The following is a 12652-nucleotide window of genomic DNA, read 5'->3' as shown; positions in this document are numbered from 1 at the left end:
AGGCCGAGCGGCCCCGCCCACCAAAGCGGAGGCCGAGGGGCCCGGCCCCGCCCACCAAAGCGGAGGCCGAGGGGCCCCAACCACCACATCGGAGGCCTAGGGGCCCCGCCCACCAAATCGGAGGCTGAGGGTCCCCGCCCACCAAATCGGCCGAGGGTCCTCGCCCACCAAATCGGAGGCCGAGGGGCCCCGCCCACCAAATCGGAGGCCGGGGGTCCCCGCCCACCAAATCGGAGGCCGATGGGCCCCGCCCACCAAATCGGAGGCCGAGGGTCCCCGCCCACCAAATCGGAGGCCGAGGGTCCCCGCCCACAAAATCGGAGGCCGAGGGTCCCCGCCCACCAAATCGGAGGACGAGGGGTCCCACCTGTGAAAATTTTACTGTGAAAATACCTGATGGGCACACAAGTATGCGCCAGTATGGGTACTAAGAGCTTTTCCACATAATAATGAAATATTTTAAAATGTCATAGAACATACCACTATACATAGTTATTGATACATATTATTTATTATTTACATTATTGTTCTTAAGCAAAGAACCGTTGTTGTGGCATTTGCCACAACACGCAAAGTTGTTGTCTGATGTCTTTCATCACTCCCCTCATAAGCATGTTCATGGATCCTGTGTAACTGTACCTTAAATAACAAGAATTGTCAAGAGCTGGTGAGTGCAGCCATTTTTTGTTCTTTCTTACTATTATTTATTAATTGTATTATTCTTACATTTGAATAAATAAAGTATATATGGATTCTAGACTCCCGATTCTTTAGAATCGGGCTGCCATCTAGTTCATATATATTGAGACTTTTCATAATTGGGACATTTTTTCGGGTTTTTTTTTTTTTATTTGGCTCCCTGTTGTTTACTGTACAGTGCTGGATACTGTACTCCCCAGCACAATGGACAATGTGCTGCCTAGAGCAATGATTTTTATGCAAGCTAAAATAATTGGCCAGTCTAAATGCAACTGACAGTGACAGTTTATGTGCATCTTCCTTGTCCATTATTTATATTCAGAAAGAAAGCACAGTCAGATAAAGGTAAGTAAAGTAGGCTTACAGTGACATTGCCCTTTTACTGATACTGATACAAAGAAATCATTGACAGACCATTTTCCTTTTTGTAATTTTTAAATGTAAAAGATGAAAGTGTATAATTTTTATGCTTAAAATATAAAGGATGTGTCATCTTTAACTTTAAGCCTTTTAGAGATAATTTCATCTTCAACTTGCTGAACTGTTCCCAATAACAGTAATATTGGCGAACGGTGCCCAAACTTTTACATGCCACTGTATATGTGAAGCAATGTTTTGTTTTGTCACTCACTGACGCTATGACAGTGTTTGCTGTAATTCTCGTGTTGTTCTTTTCTCTGAGAGCACATGTTCTTGGTTTGCTGCTTCACAAGGTCATAGCTATATATAACCCAGCACTTCAGGTTTAATTTTAGAAGGCATGTATGGCCTGTGTTCTACAGGCTTCTGCACACAAGTAGAGGCCTCTCTTTAGTCACGAGGACTGGAAAAGGTGAGGAAAGCTTTATCTATTGATTTGAAACATATTCAATGTAAAATCTGCAAACTGTTTAACTGAAAGGCCGACTTATTATATTGTATTTTTTCGAGATTTTCTCTGGGACTAGCAACTAAACCTATTGAAGTGAACACTGCACTGTATATGCTCACGCTTCATAATGTGTCCTCTATAGTAAATTGGTTTACTACAAGCTTTCCAAATTTCCATTGTTGTTTGGTTGTTCATGTATTTATCATTAAAATATCAAATTGTTTTTAGATATGGAGGAAACTGAGGAAGAGCAGTTAGACAGTTATGAAATCCAATTAAGTATTCAAGAATCTCTCCAAGCTATTGCACCTCCTGTTCTTCAAGATGGGTAAGAAAGCATATTTATTTTCTCAAGCAGAATAACCATACGCTATGATTTAGTGTTTTTTAATGTTTATAGGCTTCCTAAGTAGCAAGCCATGCTTAATACAGGTTTTAGTTGTAGGTACAAAGCTCACTTACTATACCAAGAATTATATTTCGTTCAGAAGAAGTCTTAGATTTTAATAACTTAAGAGTTATTCCCACAATGTCAATATTTTTTTTCTTACAAAGCAGTGTATTTGTTTCACTATATAATGTACAGTACAAGCCCAACATAACGTTTCTTTCTTGTACCGTAGTGTCTTTTTTAATTTTATCTCTTCCTGCTTCTCTGTACAACCAGCTTCACAGTCCTATTCTTATCTGCTAACACTACATTTTCCAGTAACTCACTGCTTCTTCTCAGTGCTTCAGGCCCATCCCTGTTGTGAACTCTGTTTTTGGGCTCCCTCTAGTGGTCACAAGCGGTACTGTGTAGTGTTGTCTTTCTGCAGGTTGGCAGCATCAGCTGGTTCGTTATCCTTGGTTGGTTTCCTATTTAGCTCACCTGGATACTCAGTTCCTTGCCTGCTCTCAATGTATTCAGTGCTCTTCAGATTCCTTGTGACTACCTTGCTCCCAGTCTCTCCAAGACAAGCTAAGTTTTTGTTTGATCATTTTTTGATTATCAGCATTTATTATGTTTTTAGTCCAGCTCGCTAAAATGTGATTTCCTCGCTTGCTGGTTGCTCTAGGGGACTGAGTTTCTCCCCCCACACCGTTAGTTGGTGCGGGGGTTCTTGAAATCTCAGTGTGGATATTTTGTAAGGGTTTTTTACTGACCGCACAGACCCCTTTACTATTTTCTGCTATCTAGTATTAGTGGGTCTCATTTGCTAAATCTGTTTTCACCCCTGTGTATGTGCCTTCCTCTTACCTCACCGTTATTATATGTTGGGGGCTTCTATATCTTTGGGGATTATTTCTCTGGAGGCAAGAGAGGTCTTTCTTTCTCTCTAGGGGTAGTTAGTTCCTCAGGCTGGCTCGAGACGTCTAGGATTTTTAGGCACGTTCACCGGCTACTTCTAGTGTGTTTGGATAGGTTCAGATTTGCGGTCAGTCCAGTTTGCCACCTCCCTAGAGCTTGTCCTATGTATGTTACTTAGCTGGAGTAATTTGTGATCCTCAACCACTAAGGATCATAACAGTAGAGCAGGCCGAAAAGTGTTTATTGCATCGCAGAAGTGGGATAAAAAGAAGACCTGAGTAAATTTATTTTTTTTTTCTCCTCTCGCTTTTCCTTTGCTGCAGTCTGTTTAGCTTCTTTCATCCCCTTGAACTCTGGGTGGTTTTGAGCTCAGCTGCAGACATGAATGTTCAGACTCTGACTTCTAGTGTGGATCATCTGACTGCACGGGTGCAAAGTATTCAGGATTTTGTTATTCATAGCCCTATGTCAGAACCAAAGATACCCATTCCTGAGTTGTTTTCTGGTGATAGATCTAGGTTTCTAAACTTTAAGAATAATTGTAAGTTATTTCTATCTCTGAGACCTCGTTCTCTGGTGATTCCGCTCAGCAAGTTAAAATTGTTATCTCCTTGTTGCGTGGCGACCCTCAAGATTGGGCTTTCTCTCTGGCGCCAGGAGATCCTGCATTGCTTAATGTAGATGCATTTTTTCTGGCTCTTGGACTGCTTTATGAGGAGCCTAATCTTGAGAATCAGGCAGAAAAAACGTTGCTGGCTATCTCTCAAGGTCTGGATGAAGCAGAGGTGTATTGTCAAAAATTTCGGAAATGGTCGGTGCTTACTCAATGGAATGAGTGTGCCCTGGCTGCAAATTTCAGAGAAGGTCTTTCTGAGGCCGTTAAGAATGTTATGGTGGGGTTTCCCACCCCTACAAGTCTGAGTGATTCTATGGCTTTAGCCATTCAGGTTGATCGGCGTTTGCGGGAGCGCAAATCTGCTCATCCTTTGGCGGTGTTTTCTGAACAGAGACCTGAGTCTATGCAATGTGACCGAACTCTGACCAGAATTGAGCGACAAAGTCATAGACGTCAAAATGGGTTGTGCTTTTACTGTGGTGATTCTGCTCATGTTATCTCAGCATGCTCTAAACGCTTAAAAAAAAATCGCTAAACCTGTCACCATTGGTACTATGCAGCCTAAATTTATTTTGTCTGTTACTTTGATTTGTTCTTTGTCATCCTACCCGGTTATGGCTTTTGTGGATTCGGGTGCTGCCCTGAATCTGATGGATTTGTCGTTTGCCAGGAGCTGTGGTTTTGTCCTGGAGCCTTTGGAATTTCCTATTCCTCTGAGGGGAATTGATGCTACGCCATTGGCTGAGAATAAGCCTCAGTATTGGACGCAAATGACCATGTGCATGACTCCCGTACATCAGGAGGTGATTCGCTTTCTTGTTCTGCATAATTTGCATGATGTCGTCGTTTTGGGTCTGCCATGGCTGCAGGCTCATAATCCAGTTTTAGATTGGAAAGCTATGTCTGTGTCAAGTTGGGGTTGTCAGGGAATTCATGGCGATGCTCCGTTGGTGTCTATTGCTTCTTCCACTCCTTCTGAGGTCCCTGAGTTTTTGTCTGACTACCAGGATGTATTTGATGAACCCAGGTCCAGTGCCCTGCCCCCTCATAGGGATTGTGACTGTGCTATAAATTTAATTCCTGGTAGTAAATTCCCTAAGGGACGACTTTTTAATCTGTCTATACCAGAGCATGCCGCGATGCGGAGTTATATAAAGGAGTCTTTGGAGAAGGGACATATTCGCCCATCCACTTCCCCTCTTGGTGCAGGATTTTTTTTTTGTGGCCAAGAAGGACGGTTCTTTGAGACCTTGTATAGATTATCGTCTTCTGAATAAGATCACAGTCAAATTTCAGTATCCTTTACCACTATTGTCTGATTTGTTTGCTCGGATTAAGGGTGCCAGTTGGTTCACCAAGATAGATCTCCGTGGTGCGTATAACCTTGTGCGCATTAAGCAGGGAGATGAATGGAAAACAGCATTTAATACGCCTGAAGGCCATTTTGAGTACTTGGTGATGCCTTTTGGACTCTCTAATGCTCCTTCTGTGTTTCAGTCTTTCATGCATGACATCTTCCGAGAATATCTGGATAAATTTATGATTGTTTATTTGGATGACATTTTGGTCTTTTCTGATGATTGGGAGTCCCATGTGAAGCAGGTCAGGATGGTGTTTCAGGTCCTGCGTGCTAATGCTTTATTTGTGAAGGGCTCAAAATGCCTCTTCGGAGTACAGAAGGTCTCCTTCTTGGGTTTTATTTTTTCTCCTTCTACTGTGGAGATGGACCCAGTCAAGGTCCAGGCTATTCATGACTGGACTCAGCCCACGTCTGTTAAGAGTCTTCAGAAGTTCTTGGGTTTTGCTAATTTTTACCGTCGTTTCATCGCTAATTTTTCTAGCGTGGTTAGACCTTTGACGGATTTGACCAAGAAGGGTTCTGATGTGACTAATTGGTCTCCTGCGGCCGTGGAGGCCTTTCGGGAGCTGAAGCACCGGTTTTCTTCAGCTCCAGTCTTATGTCAGCCAGATGTCTCTCTCCCGTTCCAGGTCGAGGTTGATGCTTCTGAGATTGGAGCAGGGGCTGTTTTGTCGCAGAGAAGCTCTGATGGCTCTGTGATGAAACCATGTGCTTTCTTTTCAAGAAAGTTTTCGCCTGCCGAGCGGAATTATGATGTTGGTAATCGGGAGTTGTTGGCTATGAAGTGGGCATTTGAGGAGTGGCGACATTGGCTCGAAGGAGCTAAACATCGTGTGGTGGTCTTGACTGATCACAAAAATCTGATTTACCTTGAATCTGCCAAGCGCCTGAATCCTAGATAGGCTCGTTGGTCGTTGTTTTTCTCCCGTTTCAACTTCGTGGTCTCATATCTGCCTGGTTCGAAGAACGTGAAAGCTGATGCACTTTCTAGGAGTTTTGTGCCTGACTCTCCGGGAGTTTCTGAGCCGGCTGGTATTCTCAGAGAGGGAGTGATTTTGTCTGCCATTTCCCCAGATTTGCGACGAGTGCTGCAGAAATTTCAGGCGGATAGACCTGACCGTTGTCCACCAGAGAGACTGTTTGTCCCGGATAGATGGACCAGCAGCGTTATTTCCGAGGTTCATTCTTCGGTGTTGGCGGGTCATCCTGGGATTTTCGGTACCAGAGATTTGGTGGCTAGGTCCTTCTGGTGGCCTTCCTTGTCGCGGGATGTGCGTTCCTTTGTGCAGTCTTGTGGGATTTGTGCTCGGGCTAAGCCTTGCTGTTCTCGTGCCAGCGGTTTGCTTTTGCCTTTGCCTATTCCGAAAAGGCCTTGGATGCACATTTCCAAGGATTTTATTTCGGATCTTCCGGTATCTCAGAAAATGTCTGTCATCTGGGTGGTGTGTGATCGTTTTTCCAAGATGGTCCATTTGGTGCCCTTGCCTAAGTTGCCTTCTTCCTCCGATTTGGTTCCTCTATTTTTTCAGAATGTGGTTCGCTTGCACGGCATTCCTGAAAATATTGTGTCTGATAGAGGATCCCAGTTTGTGTCCAGGTTTTGGCGGACTTTTTGTGCTAAGATGGGCATTGATTTGTCTTTTTCGTCGGCCTTCCATCCTCAGACTAATGGCCAAACCGAGCGAACTAATCAGATGTTGGAAACTTATTTGAGATGTTTTGTTTCTGCTGATCAGGATGATTGGGTGACTTTTTTGCCGTTGGCCGAGTTTGCCCTTAATAATCGGGCTAGTTCTGCTACTTTGGTTTCGCCTTTTTTCTGCAATTCTGGTTTCCATCCTCGTTTTTCCTCGGGTCAGGTTGAGCCTTCTGACTGTCCTGGGGTGGATTCTGTGGTGGATAGGTTGCAGCAGATTTGGAACCATGTGGTGGACGCTTTGCCAACCGCCGCCACGGTGTGGGTCCCCGACTTCGTGTTGGGGATTTGGTGTGGCTGTCTTCTCGGTATGTTCCTATGAAGGTCTCCTCTCCTAAATTCAAGCCTCGCTTCATCGGTCCTTATAAGATCTTGGAGATCCTTAACCCGGTGTCTTTTCGTTTGGATCTCCCAGCATCGTTTGCCATTCATAATGTGTTCCATAGGTCTTTGTTGCGGAGGTATGTGGTACCTGTGGTTCCTTCTGTTGAGCCTCCTGCTCCGGTGCTGGTCGAGGGCGAATTGGAGTACGTGGTGGAGAAGATTTTGGATTCTCGTATCTCTAGACGGAGGCTTCAGTATTTGGTGAAGTGGAAGGGCTATGGTCAGGAGGATAATTCCTGGGTTGTCGCCTCTGATGTTCATGCGGCCGATTTGGTTCGTGCCTTCCACACGGCTCGTCCTGATTGCCCTGGGGGTCTTGATGAGGGTTCGGTGACCCCTCCTCAAGGGGGGGTACTGTTGTGAACTCTGTTTTTGGGCTCCCTCTAGTGGTCACAAGCGGTACTGTGTAGTGTTGTCTTTCTGCAGGTTGGCAGCATCAGCTGGTTCGTTATCCTTGGTTGGTTTCCTATTTAGCTCACCTGGATACTCAGTTCCTTGCCTGCTCTCAATGTATTCAGTGCTCTTCAGATTCCTTGTGACTACCTTGCTCCCAGTCTCTCCAAGACAAGCTAAGTTTTTGTTTGATCATTTTTTGATTATCAGCATTTATTATGTTTTTAGTCCAGCTCGCTAAAATGTGATTTCCTCGCTTGCTGGTTGCTCTAGGGGACTGAGTTTCTCCCCCCACACCGTTAGTTGGTGCGGGGGTTCTTGAAATCTCAGTGTGGATATTTTGTAAGGGTTTTTTACTGACCGCACAGACCCCTTTACTATTTTCTGCTATCTAGTATTAGTGGGTCTCATTTGCTAAATCTGTTTTCACCCCTGTGTATGTGCCTTCCTCTTACCTCACCGTTATTATATGTTGGGGGCTTCTATATCTTTGGGGATTATTTCTCTGGAGGCAAGAGAGGTCTTTCTTTCTCTCTAGGGGTAGTTAGTTCCTCAGGCTGGCTCGAGACGTCTAGGATTTTTAGGCACGTTCACCGGCTACTTCTAGTGTGTTTGGATAGGTTCAGATTTGCGGTCAGTCCAGTTTGCCACCTCCCTAGAGCTTGTCCTATGTATGTTACTTGGAGTAATGGAGTATGGAGTAATTTGTGATCCTCAACCACTAAGGATCATAACACATCCCTATGCTGTCCTGAATGCATTATAATAGACATAGATATCTCAACATGGGCAATATTTATTTAAATGCATGTGGTGACCATTGATAGTTTACAATATAGTGACTGTCACCAGCTATTTGACCAATATTTTTATTTGCAAACTCCACATGTCGTTAGTGGTTCATGGGGATCTTCAAAGCTTAATCATGGTCTTGCGTTCATGCATTGCAGAGTTGCGCATACAATAGATCAGCTGTGCTACAACACAGATGTTAGGGCAATGAAGATGCAGTGACTGTCTGGGGGATGTTTTATTATACAGGGTCATAGGTGCATCGATTTTTCATTTACCAGACAGAGTTATTAGATGCAAAAGCTGGTGTCAGTAGGATTTTCAGCATAGCATAGCTGAGCTGTGCTACAACCCAGATGTTTTATAACACATTAGTTATTAAGGTTGAAAGAAGACTTTAGGTCCACCTAGTTCAACCCATAGCCTAGCCTAACATTCCCTAACATTTTGATCCAGAAGAAGGCAAAAAAAAAACCATGTGGCAAACAGTAAACTCCACATTGGAGAAAAAAAATCCTTCCCGACTCCACACATGGCAATCAGACTAGTTCCATGGATCAACGCCCTATCAAGGAATCTAGTATATACTGTATAACCTGTAACATTATACTTTTCAAGAAAGGTGCATCTAAGCATGCTAATTATGATGAGCGAATATACTCGTTACTCGGGTTTTCCAGAGCACGCTCGGGTGATCTCTGAGTATTTGTTAGTGCTCGGAGATTTAGTTTACGTCACCTCAGCTGCAGGATTTACGGCTGCTGCACAGCTTGAATACATGTGGGAATTCCCTAACAAACAGGCATTCCTCACATGTATTCAGCCTGTCTAGCAGCCGTAAGTCATGCAGCTGCGGCAACGAAAACGAAATCGCCAAGCACTAACAAATACTGGGAGACCACCCGAGCGTGCTCGGGAAAACCCGAGCAACGAGTATACTCACTCATCACTAATGCTAATCTAACTGCATTAGAACTACTGCGGGACAGATCCAATGGCAACGGAGGGTAAAAAAGACTTGGGGGTGGGAGAGAAAATAATCAGTTTGGGTGATAGTTGCAAATCTGTGCACATTTAAAAATAGCGTGTACTGGCACATGATTCATTCTGCATGTACAGAAAACAGATCTCATCATGGCTTTGGGAATAACCCTTTAATTGAGAAAGGTTTTGTGTAGTTTAGGCAATTAGTAGAGCACGGTGGCTGTATAGATGCAGGCGATTTTGTAGCCCAAAATAGCAATCTGGGAAGATGCATGTAACAAACATAAAAACCATTTAGTGTGCCAAAAACCTGCATGTAGACCAAAGATAAAAGCAAGTTATATGTGATGTAAATTGTGTAAATGAATAATGGATCCTGTCTGATGAAGAATATGAGAAGGCTAAGCTCTATTTTAGTATAGAGTGATAAGATGGCTTGGATAAAATTGCCAGGGGTCAGTTACAGATCTATGCTTGAATCTGAGCTGTAGGATTAAAGACTGGCATGTCCATTTCACTATCAGATTCACTCCCTTGAGTAGGCGTAAGTAAGAAAAAGTGTTCCTAAAGAAAGAGAGATAACTCAAGAGTAATGATGAGCAGACCAGTGGATGTTCGGGCTCAGCGGGTTCGACGAATCTACAGTGAAAAGTTCATTTTGGGACCAAACTTGACCTGAACCCAATAGAAGTCAATGGGGACCTGAACTTGTGCTTTAAAATTCCTGTAAAATGCTGATAATAAGGGCTAGGGGGCTGCAAAAGGAAGCCCAATGGGGGTAAGAGCAGGGCAATTGCCGTGCAAATAAATGTGGATAGGAAAATGACTTAAAATAACATAGAAAAAAAAAAGAAAAAATTATCATCTTGAACCAGGTGGAGGAGGTCCAAGTGGAGCAGGAGGTTGAGGAGGAGGTGGTGGGGTAGGTGGAAGAGGCGAAGTAGGAGGAGGTAGCCAACACTGAAAACAGGCAGTATAATAATCTGCTGGCGACTCTCTCTCTTTATACAGGCCGTGTGATATGCTGCAATTTTTTGTGTTGAAAACAATGAGGAGAGCATCAAATAGGAAATGTGCCGTGTTGCTGGGGATGGTGATGTAGCTGCTACAGAGAGAGAGAGAGGGCATGTTTAATATGTGTCTGCTATGTGCCCAAATGAAACATCTTACTCTGCTGCAAGCAGGCGACAGTACCTTTTGTGTAACTTCGTAGGCACTAGTACAGTTGGATGAATAGTGAGGCCGAACAAGTAGAGGTGGTTTTAAATTGGTTGGATGTGAGTGCCTTCAGTCCGTTTGCTTTGTCTTCCACCCGGTCCCTTGCTGAAAGCGCAGATTTGACATCTGTGGCTCGTCAGCATCTGTCTTCAACTTCACCCCCTTACAAGTCTGAGTCATGATGCAGAACCACTTGTTCTGTTGGAGGATGAGTACGTGGGAGGGGTAGTGCAAATAGTCAGCCGACCACCGCAGAACATCTCTGACGATGGTGATGACGAAACACAGGTGCCAACTGCTTCAGCTTTGTGCTATGTGTACATTGGTGAGGAGCGCAGGGGTGAAGACTGAATGGAACACCATGCGGGGATTAATATTATTTATTTTTAGAGCACCATTGATTCCATGGTGGTGTACATCAAGAGGGGTGACATACAAAACACAAATAGAAATTACAATGAACAAACTAATAGTAACAGACAGGTACAGAGGGGAGAGGATCCTATCCTTGCTGCCTTATATTCTACAGGATAATTTGGAAGGAGACAGTAGGTTCAGGGGTTGCAGCTGCTCTGTTGTTGGTGAGGTGGCAGCAGGGTCATTGCAGACTGTAAGCTATTCTGAAGACATGGGTTTTCAAGTTCCACTTGAAGGTTTTTCAAGTTCCACTTGAAAGTGCCGAATGTAGGGGATAATCGGATGTGTTGGGCCACACAATTCTGCAGGATGGGAGAAGTCTCGGGAGAAGACTTGCAGGCGATTGGATGAGGAACGTACTATTGTGGAGGAGAGAAGGAGGCTTTGGAAGGACCAGAGATAATGTGGTGGGAGATATCGAAAGATAAGTTCAGATATATATGGGGGAGACCGATTATGGACAGCTTTATAGGTCAATGTTACTATCTTGAAGTGGATACTTTGTGGAATTGGGAGGCAATTAAGGGATTTGCTGAAGGGAGAAGTGGAGGAGTAGCGAGGACAGAAGTGGGTTAGTAGGGCAGCAGAGTTACGGACAGACTTGGGAGGTGTGATGATGCAATGGGGCCGATGAGGTCCTAGACCCCACATGGCATTAATGCCATCCGAGTGACTTGGGCAATTCAGAGGAAGAGGTGGTGGTCACGCTGCCCTAGCTGCACAGCAAACAAAGGAGCTGGGTGCAAAAGTGCCGATGCTGGCTCCTAGGCATTAAATTGGCTGCTATTGTGCACTGCGGCTGACATATAGCTTTTTCTCTGACCATGTTGCCTCCTCCTACTCTGTTTCTTCCACCGTCTCCTCATGCGGTAAGAAAGTGTGGGCAGTTTGTGCTCGCCTTTGGCGTTCTCACCCTGCTGCTACTCATCTGTCTTCAGTGCAGTCTGACTTCCGCCTTCCCTCTCCCCGCATCATATGCGATGTACCCACAAGGTGGAACTTCACCTTGCATATGCTGGAGAAACTGTGCAAGCAGTCGATAGTGGAGCTTTTTATAAACAGTTATCTGGTATCTGGTGCACCTACATATTTGTTGAATATTGTCACCTGGTTCAGAGAAAGATTTGGACATGTCAATTAATTGTAATTAAAACAAGTAGAAATTATTTATGTGTCATGGGTGCCATTGGGTGATTGCCATTCCTATTACACATAAATTGGAGGAATTGAAATTGGCACTGTCCAATCTCTACAAGACTTGTGCTGTAAGTTAGTCTGGCAGAAGATTAATCAGATTAGTCATCAAACTATTTGATAAGAGAGGTAATATCTCCCTAACTGCCCACTGGGTAAATGTAGGGGCAGCTGGGCTGAATGGTTCTCTGTCCATGTTGCCTCCTCTTCCTCCACCGACTCCTCATCCAGTCAACATAACACCTGCACAGCCACCATGAGCACAGCCAGGGGAAACTACAGCAGGCTGTTCTGAAAATCATCTGTTTGTGGGAAAAATCTCACCATGCAGGAGCTGTGGATGTTGATCAAAAAGCAGACAGATGTGTGGTTAGTGCCAATAAACGTCAAGCCCGGCCTTGTGTGCAATAACGAGTGAAATCTTGTAGCAGCTCTGGGCCTAGCCGGTGTGGCACATATGCCTTGACGGGGGCATGTGCTGAATTTGGTGGTTCAGAACTTCCTTAAAAATTATACAGACATGTCAGAGCTGCTGCTGAAAGAGCAGGCCATCTGCACTCGCTTTCGGCATTCTCACGCACGCAAGGTTGTGTCGCTCTGCACAACAACACCATCATGTCAAGACCAAGTGGTCGTCCATGTGGGATTTGTGGTCTGTGTTGTGCTGCTTTGAGTACTCCACAAACATGGCCAGCACTGATGATGTCCTCATTATTGTTATTATGCCACTTCCCAGG

The 12652-nt window shown here is 44.5% G+C and overlaps 1 protein-coding gene across 1 annotated transcript in view; it reads left to right on the top strand.

The window, feature by feature from the left end:
• The first annotated feature begins 1502 nt into the window (after nt 1–1502).
• ASB15 (ankyrin repeat and SOCS box containing 15) overlaps nt 1503–12652 on the top strand; it is a 129244-nt gene continuing 118094 nt past the window's right edge. Inside the window, exons 1-2 of the mRNA XM_077264937.1 lie at nt 1503–1531; nt 1799–1898. Of these exons, the coding sequence (XP_077121052.1) occupies nt 1801–1898 (98 nt within the window). The 5' untranslated portion in view covers nt 1503–1531; nt 1799–1800. The remainder of the gene's footprint in view (nt 1532–1798; nt 1899–12652) is intronic.

Source organism: Ranitomeya variabilis, chromosome 5, assembly GCF_051348905.1.
Source record: "Ranitomeya variabilis isolate aRanVar5 chromosome 5, aRanVar5.hap1, whole genome shotgun sequence".
NCBI lineage: Eukaryota > Metazoa > Chordata > Amphibia > Anura > Dendrobatidae > Ranitomeya > Ranitomeya variabilis.
Note: the sequence above shows the minus strand (reverse complement) of the source record. Positions and strands in the feature narration are given on the sequence as shown.